The sequence below is a fragment of the Giraffa tippelskirchi genome, chromosome 2 (assembly GCF_054371585.1).
Source record: "Giraffa tippelskirchi isolate mGirTip1 chromosome 2, T2T-mGirTip1v1.2.pri, whole genome shotgun sequence".
NCBI classification, from domain to species: domain Eukaryota; kingdom Metazoa; phylum Chordata; class Mammalia; order Artiodactyla; family Giraffidae; genus Giraffa; species Giraffa tippelskirchi.
In genome coordinates this window covers 168,845,607-168,867,632 of record NC_137276.1, presented here as the reverse complement: position 1 = coordinate 168,867,632, position 22,026 = coordinate 168,845,607, and the positions used below count along the sequence as shown (strand labels likewise).

Genomic DNA, 22,026 nt, shown 5'->3' with positions numbered 1-22,026 from the left:
GTAAGAGATAAAAGTATTCAGGTATGACCTAGATCAAATCCCTTATGAGTATACAGTAGAAGTGACAAATAGATTTAAGGGACTAGATCTGATAGACAGAGTGCCAGATGAACGATGGACAGAGGTTCGTGACATTGTACAGGAGACAGGGATCAAGACCATCCCCATGGAAAAGAAATGCAAAAAATGCAAAAAAGCAAAATGGCTGTCTGAGGAGGCCTTACAGATAGCTGGGAAGAGAAGAGAAGCAAAAAGCAAAGGAGAAAGGGAAAGATATTCCCATCTGAATGCAGAGTTCCAAAGAACAGCAAGGAGAGATAAGAAAGCCTTCCTCAGCGATCAATGCAAAGAAACAGAGGAAAACAACAGATTGGGAAAGACTAGAGATCTCTTCAAGAAAATTAGAGATACCAAGGGAACATTTCATACAAAGATGGGCTCGATAAAGGACAAAAATGGTATAGACCTAACAGAAGCAGAAGATATTAAGAAGAGGTGGCAAGAATACACAGAAGAACTGTACAAAAAAGATCTTCACGACCCAGATATTCACAATGGTGTGATCACTCACCTAGAGCCAGACATCCTGGAATGTGAAGTCAAGTGGGCCTTAGAAAGCATCACTACGAACAAAGCTAGTGGAGGTGATGGAATTCCAGTTGAGCTATTTAAAATCCTCAAAGATGGTGCTGTGAAAATGCTGCACTCGATATGCCAGCAAATTTGGAAAACTCAGCAGTGGCCACAGGACTGGAAAAGGTCAGTTTTCATTCCAATCCCAAAGAAAGGCAATGCCAAAGAATGCTCAAACTACCGCACAATTGCACTCATCTCACACGCTAGTAAAGTAATGCTCAAGATTCTCCAACCAGGCTTCAGCAATATGTGAACCGTGAACTTCCAGATGTTCAAGCTGGTTTTAGAAAAGGCAGAGGAACCAGAGATCAAATAGCTACCATCTGCTGGATCATCAAAAAAGCAAGCGAGTTCCAGAAAAACATCTATTTCTGCTTTATTCACTATGCCCAAGCCTTTGACTGTGTGGATCACAATAAACTGTGGAAAATTCTGAAAGAGATGGGAATACCAGACCACCTGACCTGTCTCTTGAGAAACTTGTATGCAGGTCAGGAAGGAACAGTTAAAACTGGACATGGAACAACAGACTGGTTCCAAATAGGAAAAGGAGTACATTAAGGCTGTATATTTTCACCCTGCTTATTTAACTCATATGCAGAGTACATCATGAGAAATGCTGGGCTAGAAGAAACACAAGCTGGAATCAAGATTGTTGGGAGAAATATCAATAACCTCAGATATGCAGATGACACCACCCTTATGGCAGAAAGTGAAGAAGAACTAAAGAGCCTCTTGATGAAAGTGAAAGAGGAGAGAGAAAAAGTTGGCTTAAAGCTCAACGTTCAGAAAACTAAGATCATGGCATTTGGTTCCATCACCTCATGGGAAATAGATGGGGAAACAGTGGAAACAGAGCCAGACTTTATTTTTTTGGCCTCCAAAATCACTGCAGATGGTGATTGCAGCCATGAAATTAAAAGACGCTTACTCCTTGGAAGGAAGGTTATGGCCAACCTAGATAGCATATTTAAAAGCAGAGACATTACTTTGCCAACAAAGGTCCGTCTAGTCAAGGCTATGGTTTTTCCAGTAGTCATGTATGGATGTGAGAGTTGGACTATAAAGAAAGCTGAGCACTGAAGAATTGAGGCTTTTGAACTGTGGTGTTGGAGAAGACTCTTGAGAGTCCCTTGGACTGCAAGGAAATCCAATCAAGCCATCCTAAAGGAGATCAGTCCTGGGTGTTCATTGGAAGGACTGATGTTTAAGCTGAAACTCCAATACTTTGGCCACCTCATATGAAGAGTTGACTCATTGGAAAAGACCCTAATGCTGAGAAGGATTGGGGGCAGGAGGAGAAGGGGATGACAGAGGATGAGATGGTTGGATGGCATCACTGACTCGATGGACATGGGTTTGGGTAAACTCTGGGAGCTGGTGATGGACAGGGAGCCCTGGCGTGCTGCAATTCATGGGGTCGCAAAGAGTCAGACACAACTGAGCGACTGAACTGAACTGAAGAGATAAAAGTAGAAGTTCATCTTTTTTCCATACTTGTATCCAGCTGTTCTAGCACATGGTTGACAAGACCATCTTTCCTCCACTGAATTGCCACAGCAACTCTGCTGAAAATCAATTCACCATGTACATATAGACATATTTCTGGATACTCTTGTGTTTCATTGTTCCCTAAAACCACCCTTATGCTTATTCTTGATTACTGTAGTTTTAAATAAATTTTGAAACCAAGGAGAGTAAGTACTCTACACTGTACCTTTCCCTGCCAAAATTATTCTAGTTATTCCAGACCCTCTGGATTTCCACATAAGTTTAGAATCAGCTTGTCAAATTCAACACTAAAGTCTAATGATATTTTGACTGGAAATGCACTGAATCTATACAAGAATTTACAGAGAACTGTCATCATAACAATATGGTGCCTTCTACTAAAGTAACATGGTGAACCTCACATTTACTTACGTATTCTTCAATTTCTCTCAAACCCCAAAGGATTGCTTTTGGGTTCTCAATAAAGTCTTACACATACTCTATGAAATTTATCCTAAGTATTTCATGTTTTTGATGTTACTGTAAATGGTTTTATTTTTACTTCTTTCACTGTTTATCGATAGTATATAAAAATAATTGACTTTTACAAACTGACCTTGTATGGTGGGAATGTGTGCTAAACTTAGTTATTTGTTCTAGTAGTTGCTTTTGTAGAATTCACATGATTTTCCATATACAAGATAATGTCAAGTGAATAAAGCTTCTTTTTGGGGATTGGGAACAGAGTTGATTACAAAGGGCAATAAAAGAGCTTTTTGAGATGATGGGGGAATGACTCTGTATCTTAGTTGTAGCATAGATTATATGACTGTGAGCATCTATCAAAATTCATAGAACTCAAAATTCAAAGGTGAATTTTACTGTATACAAATTACCTCAATATACTGCTAAGAGAAGAGAGAATTTAAAATGATGACATTCAAACTGCTCTATAAAAGCAATTGTTCTGTCTTAGTTTCTGGTATATTTAATCAATGGTTTACTATTTCAGTAGTAGTAGTGGTGGTGTTAGTTGCTCAGTCGTGTCCGATTCTTTGTGACCCCATGGACTGTGGCCCTCCAGGCTCCTCTGTCCATGGGATTCTCCAGGCAAGAATACTGGAGTGGATTGCCATTCCCTTCTCCAGAGGATCTTCCTGACCCAGGGCTAGAAGCCAGGTCTCCTGCATTGCAGGGAGATTCTTTACCATCTGAGCTATGGGGAAGATCCTAAAGCATAAGACAATTCCTAGATTTATAAGATTTCCACAGTGACACTGTAGTGCATATATCAACTTCATTTTGCTATTCCATTTCTGTATCTACTTTTATGAAAAAAGTACATCTTTGTAAATAATGATAAGTAAAGTTATTGATATTTAATTAATAATGCTTAATGAAAACTTCTGTCAATAGAAAATTCTGTAACACAAGTTTTTAAAAATGTAATATGGAAACAGAGTTGAGAAGAATAGTATCTAGAAGATAATTAACACTCAGTACTTCCTTACCGGTGTATCTGGATTTGAAGGAGTCAATGTAGCAAGCAGCATCATTTTCTTTAATACCCATCTGCTCTCCCAAAGACTTAGCTCCCATTCCATAGATGATCCCATAGCAAATCTGAAAGGAACTCATCACACTTAGTACGTAAATTATAGTTCAAAACCACATAAAATGCAAACCTAAGAAGTTCATTAGGATAGAAATTTGGTAAATTTTTCATAGTAAGTCAAAGGAATGACTAGATTTGCTTTGATGGGTTAGATCCATAGAAGCTGATATCCAGTGAACACCTCTTTTGCCTTTTAGCAATACTTTTTGAGGTGGGGGAGGAAGAAAAGAAGGGTCAGAATATGAATGAGTATGTGTGTGTGTGTGTGTGTGTGTGTGTTAAAAAAACAATGTTAGTGATTTAAAAGGGAAGATTTATTTTTGGCTGTCATTTATCTAGAAGTCTTCAAGGCAGCTTCCAAATCCTCATAACACTTCATTAACTGCTGCTTATGGAGGAGGGAATGGCAACCCACTTCAGTATTCTTGCCTGGAGAATTTCACGGACAGAGGAGCCTAATAGGCTACAGTCCATGGGGTCAACTAACACTACTACTACTACTGGCTTCCTCAAGGCTTTTTCTGACACCAGTACAATGAGGAAGAAGACATGTATTGTTGAGGGAAGAGCCAATTCTGATTCCATGATGGATCTATTTGACTTTACCCTTTGTTTTTCATTACATATATGTTATTATAATCATACATAATGACCTGCCAGGGACCTGTCCCTCTGCCTGAAGAGATTAATACATCCCCTCCCTAAAGGCCTGCCTCAGGGAACCTTGTTACTCTGCTTGAAGATATTAATACATTCCCTCCTTGAGGCTGGCCATTCCAGGGGATATTTGCAAGATAATGGTCTTTACTTCAACTCCTACCCTTCTCTGTTCTATAAAAGAACCTAGGATTCAGACCCTCACAAGATGGTTATTTTGAGACATTAGTCTGCCATCTTCTAGGTCAACCAGCTTTCTGAGTAAAATCATATTCCTTGCCTCAAAGGAAAAAAAAAAAAAAACCCTGCTGCTTAAAGAAATGCCTAGAAGTCAGAAAAGAGAAGTGTTATAAACATTGCTCTCCTCACCTTTGAATAGGACTAAAAGAGCAGAAAGAAGAGGTTACAAGGGTTCATAATAGGGAGGATGTCTTTGGAAATAAATATCCTTTTTATCTCACAGCAACCTGAAATCCCACAATTGCAGAACTCATTTGGATTAAACACAACTCTTGAGAAAATTTTGAGAGTAGTGTAGGAAAACGTTCTAAATAGGTCAAAAAATAAACTAATTTAATAATAAGTATTGCCTGGGTCCAAATGCAAAAGAGGCCTTCCACAAGCTACCTTGTATCTCCATTTCTTCAACTATAGAATGAGGATAGTGTCTACTACAAATTGGTACTTGACAAATGCATTGCCAACAACTGAACAAGGGTGTTTGCCACCTGCCCCTATGGAAATTAAAGCCTGTGTTGCTACAGCTGTCACAAGTTCAAGGTGAAGTGAGGCATTCTGTGCTCCAGCAAATCGGGTGGGACAGGTCTTTAGATAGTCAGATGTTTTTAGGAACAGATTTTATGATCGAAATCCTTGCATCTCCTCATATCTAGAAAAGCACTAAATCCCTTCATAATGACATCGTACCCTAGTAACTAGCAGAAAACCTTTTGTAAAATGAGTACTTAATGGTATTGAACTCCACCTTCACCAAAAACTTACATATTGACATTCCTCCCACTACCTATTTGGAGCAGTCTCTCAAGAGCTACCTGAGGTGCTGCCTCCTGGGTGGCAGACCTCATTTTGCCCCAAATGAAACTTAACTCACAACTCTCCAAGTTGTGCATCTGTTTTTAATTGACAATAGTAATACCTACATCAGGAGATTGTTAGGCTTGTGCTAAGTAGCTTCAGTTGTGTCCGACTCTGCGATCCTACAAACTATAGCCCACCAGGTCCCTCTGTCCATGGGATTCTCCAGGCAAAAATACTGGAGTGGGTTAATGCGCCCTCCTCCAGGGTGTTAAGATTAGATGAGTTATTATATACATATGTTTAGGACACCATCTGACACAAAGCAAGTTCTATATAAATATTGGTAAATAAAATTTAAAAAGAAAAATTGCAAAGAAAGGATTATCAAAATTTCAAAATACTTCTGTTTTAAACATCACATTTAGAATGGTTTTATTCCCTCTTGTTTTCTTTTTAGTCTTTTTACACTTTCTAACTCAGGTATCGCTTAGCTGATAACCTTGGCAACGCTGAGATCTAGATTAGATCGTTGAGTGCCTGGTGATTCAAGAAAAAAAAAAACGATATAGGATAAATACTATTAAATCATGCAAGAACTTAAAAAATAGAGGCAATTATTTAGCATCAGTGTATGCATGTTTAGATAATGGACTCAGAATGTCTAAGTTCTGGTATTCTGAACTTATCCTGGCTCTACCACTGATAGCTATGATGTTAAGCAAACTACTATTAATAGCATAACTCCAAAAAGAATGAAGTGACAGAGCCAAAGCAAAACCAACATCCAGTTGTGGATGTGACTGGTGATGGAAGTAAAATCTGATGATGTAAAGAGCAATATTGTACAGGAACCTGGAATGTTAGGTCCATGAATCAAGGTAAACTGGAAGTGATCAAGTGGGAGATGGAAAGAGTGAACACAGATATTTTAAGAATCAGTGAACTAAAATGGACTTGAATGAGTGAATTTAACTCAGATGACCATTATATCTACTACTGTGGGCAAGAATCCCTTAGAAGAAATGGAGTAGCCATCATAGTCAACAAGAGTCCGAAATGCAGTACTTGGAAGCAATCTCAAAAAACGACAGAATGATCTGTTTGTTTCTAAGGTAAACCATTCAATATCACAGTAATCCAAGTCTATGCCCCGACCAGTAATGCTGAAGAAGCTGAAGTTGAACGGTTCTATGAAGACCTACAAGACCTTCTACAACTAACACCGAAAAAAGATGTCCTTTTCATTATAGGGGACTGGAATGTAAAAGTAGGAAGTCAAGAAATACCCGGAGTAACAAGCAAATTTGGCCTTGGAGTACAGAATAAAGCAGGGCAAAGGCTAATAGAGGTTTGTGAAGAGAACTCATCGGTCATAGCAAACACCCTCTTCTAACAACACAAGACAAGACTCTACACATGGACATCACCAGATGGTCAATACCGAAATCAGACTGATTAATTCTTTGGAGCCAAAGACGGAGAAGGTCTATACAGTCAGCAAAAACAAGACCGGGAGCTGACTATGGCTCAGATCATGAACTCCTTATTGCCAAATTCAGACTGAAATTGAAGAAAGTAGGGAAAACCAGTAGATCATTCAGGTATGACCTAAATCAAATCCCTTATGATTATACAGTAGAAGTGAGAAATAGATTCAAGGGATTAGATCTGATAGACAGAGTAGCTGAAGAACTATGGACGGAGGTTCATGACATTGTAGAGGAGGCAGTGATCAGGACTATCTCCAAGAACAAGAAATGCAAAAAGGCAAAATGGTTGTCTGAGAAGGCCTTACAAACAGCTATGAAAAGAAGAGAAGTGAAAGGCAAAGGAGAAAAGGAAAGATATACTCATTTGAATGCAGAGTTCCAAAGAATAGCAAGGAGAGATAACAAAGTCTTCCTCAGTGATCAATGCAAAGAAATAAAGGAAAACAACAGAATGGGAAAGACTAGAGATCTCGTCAAGAAATTAGAGATTCCAAGGGAACTTTTCATGCAAAGATGGGCACAATGAAGGACAGAAATGGCATAGACCTAACATAAGAAGAAGATATTAAGAAGAGGTAGCAAGAATACACAGAAGAACTATACAAAAAAGATCTTCACGACCTGTGGTGTTGGAGAAGACTCTTGAGGGTCCCTTGGACTGCAAGGAGATCCAACCAGTCCATTCTAAAGGAAATCAGTCCTGAATATTCATTGGAAGGACTGATGCTGAAGCTGAAACTCCAACACTTTGGCCACCTTATGCGAAGAACTGACTCACTGGAAAAGATCCTGCTGCTGGGAAAGATTGAAGGCGGGAGGAGAAGGGGATGACAGAGGATGAGATAGTTGGATGGCACCACTACTCAATGGACATGAGTTTGAGTTAGTTCCAGGACTTGGTGATGGATAGGGAAGCCTGGAGTGCTGCAGTCCACAGAGTCGCAGAGAGTCGGACATGACTTAGCGACTGAACTGAACTGAACTGAACTGAACTCCTTGAGGCTGGCTATTCCAGGGAATATTTGCAAGATAATGGTCTTTACTTCAACTCCTCCCCTTCTCTTTTCTATACTATTAATAGCTTTCAATGCCTTGGTTTCCTCCAATATAAAGTGGGAATAATTATAATACCTGTTTCATGAATTTATTATGAGCACTAAATATTGGAATGTTACCTATTTAACCCAGAGTTTGATTCTTGCTAAATGCAGAACCCCAAAAAAGATTAGAGAGAACAAAGCTGGCTTTCTAAACAGTGGAATAAACAAGTGTTGGTGTTAAACAGGCAGTGGTGAGAAGTGTTTCATACCTAATGAGCCAGTCAAGAATCACAGCTGTGATAATGAGAAGAGTAAATGTCAAACTAGTAAAGCAGGATCTTAGAGGTGAAAGTGGTGTGCCTTTACCCCAGCCAACAATTCTGCTCTCTTGAAAAGGGCATCAGAGGTCCCACAGGTCACATGGTAAGGAAGTATCAGTGTTAATTCAGGCTAGGAAATGGTGTGAATGTGGCCTTTCATTTCCCTGTCCCCGACAGTCAAACAGGAACAGGAACTAATATGGGTTAGAAGGTCCAAGGGCAGTAAGAAATTTCACAAGCAGATCAGCCAACCACCAATGGTCTCAAAATACTAAAAGCTAATAGTTATTGACTGTAATCCACAGTTCAGCAATATATATTTTTCAAAAAACATTCAGAGAGCACCTTTCTATAAAAAGCACCATGGCTCAAAGTGTGTAAATACAGAAAGACAAATATATGTATACTTACAGGCTAGAGATTTGAAACATATACACACACACACAATATCTACCATCACCACCACCATAATATCACTAATGCATATGGCTTTCCCAATACTAAGTAGCTTCAGACTAAGTCTATTGGATTCTTTACATTGACTCTACAAAGGAATATATGAATATCATGAGACAGGCTCAGATGAATGTCATGAAAAATCCAAACAGGGAGAAATCACTTCTCAAATGCAAATGATTAAGGCAGTTTAAAAAAATTTTTGCATCAGTAAAATTCTCTCCATTTATGTTAAGTATGTTCACTAAAGATTACCTGCTTTGCTTGTTGCCTCAGATTGTCCCCAACAGACTCTGGCTCAATCATCTTCCATTCAGCTGCAATACTCCTGAAAACATCAGCTCCAGTGTTTAGCACTTGAATGAGACGATGATCATGGGATAAATGAGCCAAGATCCTCAGCTCAAGTTGAGAGTAATCAGCAGCTAATATTAAACCACCTGAAACAAACGATTTTAGAAAAGTTGGCACAAAGACAAAACCAAGTTTTATAGTATTGAGCAGGATGACAGAAATTCAGTTCCAACACAGAACCTTGAGATCATGCATCCAAAAGCTAAAATCTTGCTCTTAATTTGACTCGGTTCAGTTCTGTAACATGTAAAAATTTTTTCTGCTTAGCTTTCAAAGGTATGTAATATATATAAAGCCACCTTTGACCTCTGCCCCTCAACCACTGTGGTAGTGCTTTCCTCAGTGTTCCGATTACACTGACATAATATAAATGTCAGAGATGTTCTTTCATGACTCTCCCACATAACACTTAGCCACGAGGGACAGGATACTTAATCTTCCTTTGCATTCTACAGAAATACACAGTTCCAGGTACCTAACAAGTCGGAACAAACGGATGGTAATTGAATGAATGAATGAGTGAATAAAGAAACTGGTTCCTAATGTGTGCACATCTTAAGGGAGTAGGAAAGAAATGTGTACTTCGCTTTAAAAATAAAGTCAACAAAAAACAAGTCAGGTGGTCTCTATGTTCAGAAGCGTTATTAAGGGGATTCAAATAATTTATTTATGGACTAGAAATTTATCCATGGCAAAAAACAAAATAAATAAAAGCCAGGTTAAAGAAAAATTAGAAAAATATTTGCAACTGATACCACAAAGGACTCATTGCTGTATTACAAAAAAGAGGTGCAATCAAGAACAAAATATAAACGAGCAGTTCACAGAAATAAAAACAAAAGAACCTTAAACATATTAAAGAATGCTTAACTTCATTGACAATAAAAGAAATGCAAATTAAATCTATAATAAGAAACAATTTTTTTCTACTTATATTGCAAAAATCCAGAGGTTGGACAGCACATTCTGTGGCAAGGCTGTGGAGAAAGAAACATTCATATATTGTTACTGGGAAGTAAATGGTAACTGTGTCCCCCCACTCCAAATAACTACACAGCAAATTTATAATAGTCATAGGAGCTAAACCTATTACAAGAAAAGGGAAATGGAAAAAACATCCATAATGTAAATTATGGATGAAGTGGTATAAAATTATTTGAAGCTAGTCTGTGATGTGATGCATATTGTAAATGCCAAAGTATCTAAGATACAGAATTTAAAAGATAGAAATAAAACAATAAAAAGTCATTTACAGTTTTTAAAAAAGGATAAAGAACAGATAGAACAAAATACAAATGACAAGACAATAGACTTAAATCCAACCATACATCAATACTTACTCTAGATAGTTAACTAAACACTGTATTCAATTGGCAGAGATTTTCAGGTTAAATCCATATATATTTAAATTACCTTAATTTTTAAATTTTAAACAAAAGCAGTATAAAATACTGTTGTGTTAAACACAATCTGATTACTTAAGTAAGGATAAATACATACCACAAAATATTATTCAGCCTTAAAAAAGAAAATTCTGACACAAATGCTATAACATGAATAAACCTTGAAGACATGCTAAGTGAAATAAGCCTAGCACAAAAGTACAAATATTACATGATTTCATTTATATGAAGTATAGAGAATGGTCAAATTCTAGATAGAATGGTGGTTGCCATGGGCTGTGGGAGTTAGGGGGCAAAGTTATATTTAATGCGTACAGAGTTTCAGTTGGGGAAAATGAAAAGTTCTGGAGATGAATGGTGGTAATGGTTGCACCACAACATGAATGTACTTAATACCATAGAACTGAATACTTTAACACAGTGACAATGGTAAAATGCTGGTAATTCATACTTAAAAAGCAAAACTGAAAACTGTCAAATGGCAATAACACTATCATAGACATGATTTTATCCTTAGAATATAAACTTCTGACAGAACTAAATAAATTCAGCTGGCTAACTGCACTCACCCAGACCTGCCAGATGGCAAAAGATAAAAGAGCAAATATGTGTACTAATAGGGCTGATGCTTTGGGAGTTAGATCATGACTTAAAAAGGTTTTGATAATGAGTGCTGAGGAGAGGTCAGACAGAAGTAAGACAGCCTTGAGGGCTACCCCATGCAATAGGAAGCAGCAGTGGGGAGAACTGCAGAAGAAACAAAAGAGCAAAACAAGTTACAAAAAGACCAAAAAAAAAAAAAGTGCCTTTAGAAGTCAAGGGAGGAGAAAAACTGAGGAAACAGAGGGTTGACAGAATGACAAATGCTGTAGAGAAGTCGAAGAGGATGAGGACTAACAAAATTCACTGGATTCTACAAAAAGGTTGACGAAGACTGAGGATAACATGATTTCAGCAGGATGCCGAGCAAACGCCCTAGAAGTTTCCCACAGAGCATATCATGAAGACAATTATGAGTGACTGTTACAAATCTGGCAATACAAAAGGGAAAAATAGGCTCCACCAAAGAGAGGAAAGAAGGAGGAAACAATGCATTCTTCTGAGTCTTATTCATAATTCGCTTTATCAGTACTTTGAAAACCATTCCCATAGCAATAAGAAGCTCAAAACCATCATCAGTAACCTTACCTGTGAAAGGCACAAAGGCATGTCGCATGCTAACGGAGAAGGGCATTCCTCTGTCTGAGGCTCTCTCTTCCATCTTTGCCTGGCGCCTGGTGTTCATGCCACAGCCCTTCTTTTCTCCTCCTCTGTTGGTGCAAAAAACATCCATCAGTAGGACATGAGGTAGTCTCAAACATATGAAAAGGGTCTGAGCTTTTCAGTAAGTCAATATTTCCATCTAAGAAATTTAAAAGCCTTATTTGAAACCCACTTTAAAGCTTAATAAAGATACTAGACCTTGTTGAACAAACATTCAATTGAACAAGACGTAAGGTATTTCTGTAATAAACTTTCCCACAAACTGCTTCACTCAACTCAATAAATTGACCATATCTAATATAAATGATCTGTGCTTTTTCTTCCTTTTGTGAGCATATGGAGATGTCAGGAAGGGAGATATTTCAGACATTGATAAACTTGTCCCTTTAATATCTAACAAAGAAGCATACAGTGCTGGTTGATTTAATTAGGGACCCAGGATTTCAGCTTTTTACTGCCAACTAGTTTCTTTTTCGGAGAAGGCAATGGCACCCCACTCCAGTTCTCTTGCCTGGAAACTCCCATGGACACAGGAGCCTGGTAGGCTGTAGTCCATGGGGCCGCGAAGAGTCGGACATGACTGAGCGACTTCACTTTCACTTTTCACTTTCATGCATTGGAGAAGGAAATGGCAACCCACTCCAGTGTTCTTGCCTGGAGAATCCCAGGGACAGCAGAGCCTGACGGGCTGCTGTCTATGGGGTCGCACAGAGTCACGCACGACTGAAGCGACTTAGCAGCAGCAACAGCAGTTTCTTTATAGACAGACTCAGGATTTGAAATGGGTAGTGCTTGAAATAGAAATGTGTATGCCAGGAAGAGAAAATTAAACTAACAGAAATTTAAACTAATTATTTTACCCAATAGGCTGTTTTTGAGCCATTCATATTCCCCAAAGTATATTAAAACAAATAAAGACATTTGAGCCATTCATATTCCCAAAAGTATATTAACACAAATGAAGACAAATAAGAGTCTACCTGCCCATAGGAAACAGGCCTTTGCCTAGAGCTTGGGAAGGTGGGCTTTCCTCTACTACAGTTGGCATTTTTATCTCAAAATCTCTTGGTACATTCTGAATATTTGGCTCTATAAAGGTTATTCGTCCTAAAATAAAGCAGAATGAAGACATAAGATTAGAGGGGTAAGGGGGGAGGGGAAATCTGACATTTATTTTAACACAAGTACTATTTCTGAATTATCCTAAAATGCATGCTCTATTATTTTTAAACTAAAGAACAATCTCGATGTAAGTGAATATATGAATCAGCTATAATACAGTGTTTTATATTAACTTCTACAGAAACAATCCCATGATAAGAAGTAATATGATAAATCATACTATTTCCACACTAAAACAAGTACCAGAAGTTAGCACTATAAAACACTAGCAGTTACACTAATGAGTAAAAGACAAATCTAATGGATCTTAGGAGAAATGACTGTCGAAGACTTTAAAAGCCAGGAATGCACAAGACACAGAAAGATCTGAAGCAGAAGAGCAATTGAGTCCTGAACAGGGACAACTGGGACCACAGGAGTTAACTAATGCAGGAGATGGAGTAGCAGTGAAGGATGGTGAGTACAGCATTACTTTCTAGATACCAGCTGGCCAGTTTTCCTCCTCCTCCTCACTTATCACGAGAATCAATGGCAGATAGCATTGACATGGCTAGAAACCAGAATCAGGTGGCCAATAAATTTTCTAGGAAACACAAACCAATTTGATTTAATGCTTCTGGCTTTATTTTCCCCTAAATATTTTACATTGTATTTATCTACTTATTGGATGAATTTTCCAAAAACACAAGTGTTGTTCAAAAAGTTTGGGTAATTGTTACCACAGTTTTTATAATACACATATAGTGAGATAAAAATTCTGTTTTATGATACTCTTCATTGTAACAGGCTCTCTACCAGCTTCTGTATATAATTCCATCTTTTTTTAATTAGTTTATTTTCTATTTTTTAACTTTACAATATTGTATTTGTTTTGCCATACATTGACATGAATCCACCATGGGTGTACATGTGTTCCCCTTCCAGAACCCCCCTTCCACCTCCCTCCCCATCCCCTCCCTCCGGGTCATCCCGGTGCACCAGCCCCAAGCATCCTGTATCATGTGTTGAACCTGGACAGGCGATTCATTTCACATATGATAATTTACATGCTTCCAAGCCATTCTCCCATATCCTCCCACCCTCGCCGTCTCCCATAGAGTCCATAATACTGTTCTATTTATCTGTGTCTCTTTTGATGTCTCACGTACAGGGTTATCTTTACTGATTGACTAAATACCATATATATGCGTTAGTATACTGTATTGGTGTTTTTCTTTCTGGCTTACTTCACTCTGTATAATAATAGGCTCCAGTTTCATCCACCTCATTAGAACTGATTCGAATGTATTCTTTTTAATGGCTGAGTAATATTCCATTGTGTATATGTACCACAGCTTCCTTATCCATTCGTCTGCTGATGGACATCTAGGCTGCTTCCATGTCCTGGCTATTATAAACAGTGCTGCAATGAACATTGGCGTACACGTGTCTCTTTCAATTCTGGTTTCCTCAGTGTGTATGCCCAGCAGTGGCATTGCTGGGTCATATGGCAGTTCTATTTCCAGTTTTTTGAGGAATCTCCACACTGTTCTTCATAGTGGCTGTACTAGTTTGCATTCCCACCAACAGTGTAAGAGGGTTCCCTTTTCTCCACACCCTCTCCAGCATTTATTGCTTGTAGTCTTTTGGATAGCAGCCATTCTGATGGGCGTGAAATGGTACCTCATTGTGGTTTTGATTTGCATTCTCTGATAATGAGTGATGTTGAGCATCTTTTCATGTGTTTGTTAGCCATCTGTATGTCTTCTTTGGAGAAGTGTCTGTTTAGTTCTTTGGCCCACTTTTTGATTGGGTCGTTTATTTTTCTGGAATTCAGCTGCAGGAGTTGCTTGTATATTTTTGAGATTAATTGTTTGTCCATTGCTTCGTTTGCTATTATTTTCTCCCATTCCAAAGGCTGTCTTTTTACCTTGCTTATAGTTTCCTTTGTTGTGCAAAAGCTTTTAATTTTAATTAGGTCCCATTTGTTTATTTTTGCTTTTATTTCCAATATTCTGGGAGGTGGGTCATAGAGGATCCTGCTGTGGTTTATGTCAGAGAGTGTTTTTTTTGCCTATGTTTTCCTCTAGGAGTTTTATAGTTTCTGGTATTACGTTTAGATCTTTAATCCATTTTGAGTTTATTTTTGTGTATGATGTTAGAAAGTGTTCTAGTTTCATTCTTTTACAAGTGGTTGACCAGTTTTCCCAGCACCACTTGTTAAAGAGATTGTCTTTTCTCCATTGTATATTCTTGCCTCCTTTGTCAAAGATAAGGTGTCCATAGGTGCGCAGATTTATCTCTGGGCTTTCTATTTTGTTCCATTGATCCATATTTCTGTCCTTGTGCCAGCACCATACTGTCTTGATGACTGTGGCTTTGTAGTAGAGCCTGAAGTCAGGCAGGTTGATTCCTCCAGTTCCATTCTTCTTTCTCAAGATTGCTTTGGCTATTGGAATTTTTTTGTATTTCCATACAAATTGTGAAATTATTTCTTCTAGTTCTCTGAAGAATACCGTTGGAAGCTTGATAGGGATTGCGTTGAATCTATAGATTGCTTTGGGTAGTATACTCATTTTCACTATATTGATTCTTCCGATCCATGAACATGGTATATTTCTCCGTCTATTTGTGTCCTCTTTGATTCCATCTTCTTTTGATGAATCAGACATTTTAAGTATCTCAGATACAGTTTTACTGAATAAACTCTTAATATTATGACCTTGTTATTTAATTTTAGCAAAAATTAGTGCTCAATTAATGGTAGATATTAACATACTTACTAGCATTAAATGGCCTATTCAATTTTACAAAGCTAACAAGTAGCACAGGAAAGAATCCAAGTCTCTTTCTGCCTTCTTTTCTATGATAATACTTAATATTCTTTTTAAGTACACTGCCTTCTTTTCTATGATAATATTTAATATTCAGGTCTAGTGTTTGAATTAATGAGGTAGCAGTGGTGGACAAATAAAATGGCAAAAATAAACTACAAAACATGAACAGTTTCACAGAGATGAATTCTATAATGGTAGACTTTACTGTACTAACATAAGCTTCTATCTCTAAAATATTCTTTAAGTGCAGGAATAGTACAATGAAAACCAATTAGAAAAACAACAAGGAATTGATGACTTTCTGCTTTATAAGCAACAAATAAATTTGCTTTGAAAACTCTAGGTTGACTTTGTTTCTTCACCAACAAGGATTTATTTTTCGTAAGTTTACAGCATTAGCATATGTTTCAAAATGAAATTTAAAACAGGGCGAGAAACAGGCAGAAGCACCAAGAAGTTAGCTAAATAGGGAAGACGGGAAAGAGAAATTGTTTAGAACAGAGACTAAGCAAGCAGAGAGAAAAGCAGCTCCTGATGGTGCCCTCAGTCTCAATAACAGCAACAACTGATAATGTACCCTGCACTATTCTAAACACTTTACATATAGTGGCCTATTTAATCCTCAGGATCACCCAGTGAGGTAGGACTCTCATTATTTTGTTTCATACATGAGGAAACTTAGTCACTGAGAGGTTAAGTACCCTGTCTAAAGATTCAAAGCACCAAGATTCAAACCTTGTGAAAATGTGGTATCAAAGCCCACATTCCATACCACCAAATGAAAATGCCTCCTCTACAAAGGAGGTAATGCTGCCCTTTCTTCTACTGCACATTGCATTTTGGCAAATATGTAGAGTTGTACACTACCTAGAAAAAGAATGCTTTTTTGCTTCATGAGATTACATGCATACTTATCCCAAGAGAGACACACAACGGACTCTACCACTTTCTTCTCTTGATTTGAGTAAAATAAGACATGCCTTATTATACAGATGCCACACAGCCCTACTTAGATTCAACCTGGAGAGACTCTTAGGTGATTCAGGAGAGGGCTGGGACTAAAGTCACATAAGATCATTAATTCAAATAAAGATTTAATTCCTAGGTATACTCTCATCCAATCTCAGACATCCAAGTTATTCTATAGAGTACTTGAAAGATGGAACTATATCTTTAGACTAAATTTCATCTCTTTATCCAGGTAATATCCATTCATGCTTTGGATGCAGTACTAGGCTTCCCAGGTGGCACAAGTGGTAAAGAATCCACCTGCCAATGCAGGAGACGTTAAGACATCGGTTCAAACCCTGGGTTGGAAAGAGCCCGTGGAGGAGAAAATGGCAACCCACTCCAGCATTCCTGCCTGGAAAATCCAATGGAGAGAGGAGTGGCAGGCCGCAGGCCACAGAATCACAAAGAGTCGGACGTGACTAAAGCGACTTAGCACTCACATGTCTTTCATATATGTTTATAAAACTTCACCGAATCCAATGATGAATACTTAAATTCCTTGGGTCATCATAAGCAAATATTACATATGAATATTTTTCACAAACCTAGGTATTATTCACATTTGAGATTTATCATTACCTGTAGCAGTGTGTGATTGTGATATAGGATAGATTCTTTCCATTCCAAGAAAAGGATTCAGACGTTTTTCCCGCTGCAGGGGAAAGACCACTTTGGTAATAGCATTAGTGATTCTTCTCCACTCTAAGATCAAGCCTGGTAAAGGATGTAATGCCCTTAATTTATTTAAAACATCCTGCCAAAAAAATTATAATAAAGTAAGATCAGACTCTTGCCCAAATTCCATAGCAAACTAGAATCTCTTTTAAACAAAAATTACAGTCTCAAAATTAACTTTGGTAACTCCTGTATCTAACTCAACTTTACTATTATAAAATTACTATTTTTTTTAGAAATCACTGTAATTATAAATCCACAACAACTATAGATTATTAAATGTAAATATGTTAATGTTGAGTAATATCAATTTAGATCTTAGCAAAGTAGCTGCTTCCCACCCCCTATCCAAGTGTACCTCATCTCTTTTCTTTACATTTCCCTTCTCTATTGCTCATGTGATTATAAGTCTCCCAGTTGCTTTTTTTTTTTCCCTTTTGCCATAATACTGTCATGGATTTTGTATCAAGGAAATCTACTTTTAAAACTTTGAATTTTCTATGCTACAGAATTTCAATGAACCATTAAGGATAAAAACTTGTGAGATAAAAGAGTAATGCAATCAAATAAGTTTTGCTACAGAATGAAGCTGTGGAAACTTCCCCAGGGGAGGCAAGTCATAGTTAATAATATTACAGTCAAAATTCTACAGACTGTGACTTCCCTAGCAGTCCAGTAGTTAAGACTCCACACTTCCAATGCAGGGGTCACAGGTTCGATCCCTGGTTTCTAGGGAACTAAGACCCCATGAGATATGCAAGGTCGGGGGAGGAATCTATATAGGATGGCAACTTGGACTGGTCTCTCCATATGGCTGTACTTTCAATCCTTATTTTCCATTGATAATTCATTCAGTAAAAATGTAAAATTAAGCCTTTTCTCTCTTTTGTCCCGTGCATACAGTTTCCGTGAGTAGTGATTCAATTTTACTTTGAAATTAACAGATTAGATTCTCAAAATAAATTCATGGAAAACTTACTATTTTGCCCTAGAATTAAAAAAACAAAATTTATATTAACTTTTTATTTATTTTTTAAATTCTTCCATAGCTTTGTTCATGTTCATTTAACTACAGAAACTATATTCTGCAGTCAGAGAGTAGGGCATGTCAGTCCAAGAGTAGTGCATATCAGTAATTAAATAATGTCTATATAGGTCTGAATTTACAAATTTTTATATACTCCTTTAATGATAGGAAGGACATACTGTTAAGTCAGATTATGATCCAGATTTTCCATTCTGGAATGTCTCCACAGTGTTTGTGGGCAGCTGAACCAGAAATCAATTTGTTTCTGTCTAGATAATTCAAATGGTGGACTATGTTGGATTTTGATCATATCAGCATTCTTTCAAGACACCAAATGCTAACAGTAGTTCAGATTCTGCCCTGTGACTGCCCCAAAGAGCACCTTACTAGTGCTGAATTGTTTTCCCAGCCTTAGCTTCCGTCCATTGTCATTCCCTCTTCTGGTAGAACCCAAAGTTTTCTTGATGCCTTGGTTTTTTCCCTCTCCATTTGGTGGCAACTTTAGTTCCAAAAATAAAACCTGCAAGAAATTTATGCCTCTTTAGCCAAGAATCAAATCACAAGTATTATCATTCAGAAAACATTTTTTAAAGTATTCAAGAAAAGAGTCTATATAATTCAACATGAGTTGAAAGAATTTTTTTGGACAATTTGGAATTAACACATTTAATAAGCAATGGCAATAAAAACCTTAGGTAGACTGTCCATACCCTAATTTAGTCAGTATCAGGTTAATTCTAACACCAGGCTCTTAACAGTCAAGAACATAAGAATGTATATTTTGTGCTGAACAACTAACAAATAAACTATTGGCAATGAGACTTCAGTTGCTCTGAGGATTGTAAGCTCACCCAAATACTTCTTGATATGGTAACCAATATGGCTGCTTGATCATTTAAGCCCCATAGAGGATAAGCATGGGAGCCTTTGTGGCTATTGCGTGATCACAAAAATCAGAGAACAATAAAGTAGGAAGGGATCCAAAAAGCCATCTAATTCCACCACCACAAAGCTACATCCTGAGAATCCCTGAACAAAAAGCCAGGAGAAGGTCCAATGTAGCAATAACAAAAGCTAGAAAGTGGTCAGTAAGCACCCACTAAAGAAAGAAGGCTTATAAAGAACAGAGATCTAGGCTCTAGGGCAGAGGGAGTTCTCTAAAACACAGATACCTAAAACTCACTAGTTCATACTAGAGGGGTTCCAACTTAGGCAATTCAGAACACTATCTACTCTCTCAACTCATTCATTTATATATTTTCATTAAGATATGTTAGATAGCATTGCCAACTCAACACAAATTTGAGCAAACTCTAGGAGACAGCGGAGGACAGAGAAGCCTGGTGTGCTACAGTCCGTGAGGTCACAGAGTCAGACACGACTTACCAACTGAACAAGATTAGCTAGTTTCTCATTTTTTAAAAACACATAACTCTGTGGCTTAAAAGGGGAGGCATTCTTATGCCCTTTATATAATATTTATTGAATATTTACTATCAGACAGGTATTGTTCTAAGTATTTTACTTTTCTTTTTTAATAAATTTATTTATTTTAGTTGGGGGCTAATTACTTTACAATATTGTAATAGTTTTTGCCATACATTGACATGAATCAGCCATGGGTTTACATGTGTTCCCCTTCCTGGACCCCCCACCCTCCTCCCTCCCCATCCCATCCCTCTGGGTCATCCCATTGCCCTGGCCCTGAGCCCTTGTCTCATGCATCGAACATGGAATGGTGTACTTTTCTTTTTTATTTCTCACAACTCCATGAGGTATTTCTACTATGAAGTATTTTACTGAGATGTAAAGGATTGATAAAGTGGCCCAAAATCATGGAGTTAAGGAATAAACAGAAGAGTCTCTGAAATATTTACCAACATGCTATAAAACTGAATCACAGCTAGAAAACAACAAAACTTCAAAGCTATCAAGTATAAGCACCCATCTATCAGTAACTCTTCCAAAACAACTCAACCATCCTTTGTGGAGTATGGGGAAAGAACACAATACAAACTATTGGAGGGGGAGGGTAAACTATGTAAAATTTACATAAGGCAATAAAAATATTGTAGGTTAAAAAAGCAAAGAGTCCCCCAAATCCCTTTTTCACTAATATCTAAGAAAAGTATATAATTTTGCAGTGAGGAAGAGTGAGAGTTCATGAAATGACTAACTTCATGGAGAAACATCTATACTGTTATACAAGTACTATTAAAGATCTCATCTGCACAACAAATATTTACTGAGTGCCTCTTCTGTACCAGGCAAATCTCCTCATGAAACACACATTCTAGGATACTTCTTCACTACCTTTCTACTCATAAATAAAAACATACAAAGGAGATATTGGAATACATCTCCAAAGTATTCTGGTTAACCAATTGTTTTATTTTATTGGTCTTTGGTGTTTAGGTAAACACGTTTATGAAATATATACACACAAACCATTTTTTTGCTCAGAAAATGACTTTCTAAATTCTCCATTCCCATTATACAACCTCAGCAATGTCATCTGAACTGGTGAAGGAAAAACTATGGCCAGCTAGTTGATAGGCCTGCATCTCAATTGCATCCAGTTTGGCTTGCATTATGTGTTTCTGACTTTCACATTCTGCAGTACTAAAGCCGATTCCATTTAGTTCTAGCAAGGCTAGGCAGTACTGGGAGGGCATTTCCACTTTACAGAAAACATCTGGAAGGAAAAAAAAAAACAAAGAAAGCAAAAAACATTAATTCTCCAGCTAAGTGACTAGTTCAGCATCACTACCTATATACATAGCATTTTTCCGGGAAAATCAAAGATGCTACTAAACTATCCTTCAAGATCCAGTCTCCTGAGCCACATTCTCAAACCATCAGTGAAAGGTATTAAAGTACATTCCACTTTTCCATTTAAGCTTTGGACTACTATCTGTGTCTATTCAGAGGGTAAAACAGGCAACCTTATGAACAGTCTGAATTGTAAGTGACTGCATTTCTCCCAAGATGATGTTTCTGTTTCTACTTTTAGTAAAACACAAGGTAGCCAATTTTATTTGCTGACTATAAAAGGTTAATTCCCCAAAATAATTTCCAATACTCCTGGTCCCATGGTATGCAGGCTTGCACAAAGCTAAATATAAAGGTTTTATATTTTCCAGTGTTTTAAGAGGAAAGGATAAGTAAGATTCCTGAAGTAAGGAATCAGAGTATTTTTCCTTCTGCTAACATTTCTCAACAGAACAGTCATTCTAAGTCAGTTTCCCTAGTATGTTCATTAGCATATTAGTCTCAAAAATACTCTAAGAAAGGTTGGGATTGAGAGACACTGTATACCATGAATTTCAGCATTCATATACTACTCTTAGATGTTCACGATGCCTGTTAATATATCAAAGGCTCTGAGTAGAACTAAACAAAGACAACTATTTTAATGTTTGTTTTAATCAAAAGACTGAACTCATTTGACTATAAAGCCCTTTATCTGTTTAATATTTATTAACATCATGAAAAGAGTGTGTTCATAGAACACTCTATGGGAAATGCTATCCTAAATTTATCAAGAAAAATCCATAGCAAAGATTTCTACTTTCAGTGTTATGGGTCACTAGGACTCTGTGTAACCCTGGC

The 22,026-nt window shown here is 37.4% G+C and overlaps 1 protein-coding gene across 12 annotated transcripts in view; it reads right to left on the bottom strand.

The window, feature by feature from the left end:
- POLQ (DNA polymerase theta) overlaps positions 1 to 22,026 on the bottom strand; it is a 107,672-nt gene that overhangs the window by 16,263 nt on the left and 69,383 nt on the right. For 3 of the 12 annotated variants that reach the window (XM_081571853.1, XM_081571851.1, XM_081571854.1), the window contains 7 exons: positions 20,913 to 21,109; positions 18,797 to 18,934; positions 17,292 to 17,466; positions 12,744 to 12,870; positions 11,689 to 11,810; positions 8,999 to 9,183; positions 3,639 to 3,750 (listed from right to left, as the gene is read on the bottom strand). In XM_081571853.1, coding sequence (XP_081427979.1) covers positions 3,639 to 3,750; positions 8,999 to 9,183; positions 11,689 to 11,810; positions 12,744 to 12,870; positions 17,292 to 17,466; positions 18,797 to 18,934; positions 20,913 to 21,109 — 1,056 coding nt within the window. Of the gene's footprint in view, positions 1 to 3,638; positions 3,751 to 8,998; positions 10,075 to 11,688; positions 11,811 to 12,743; positions 12,871 to 17,291; positions 17,467 to 18,796; positions 18,935 to 20,912; positions 21,110 to 22,026 lie in introns of those variants that run through there. The other 9 variants (XR_014077333.1, XR_014077332.1, XR_014077335.1 and 6 more) reach the window with 9 other exon arrangements.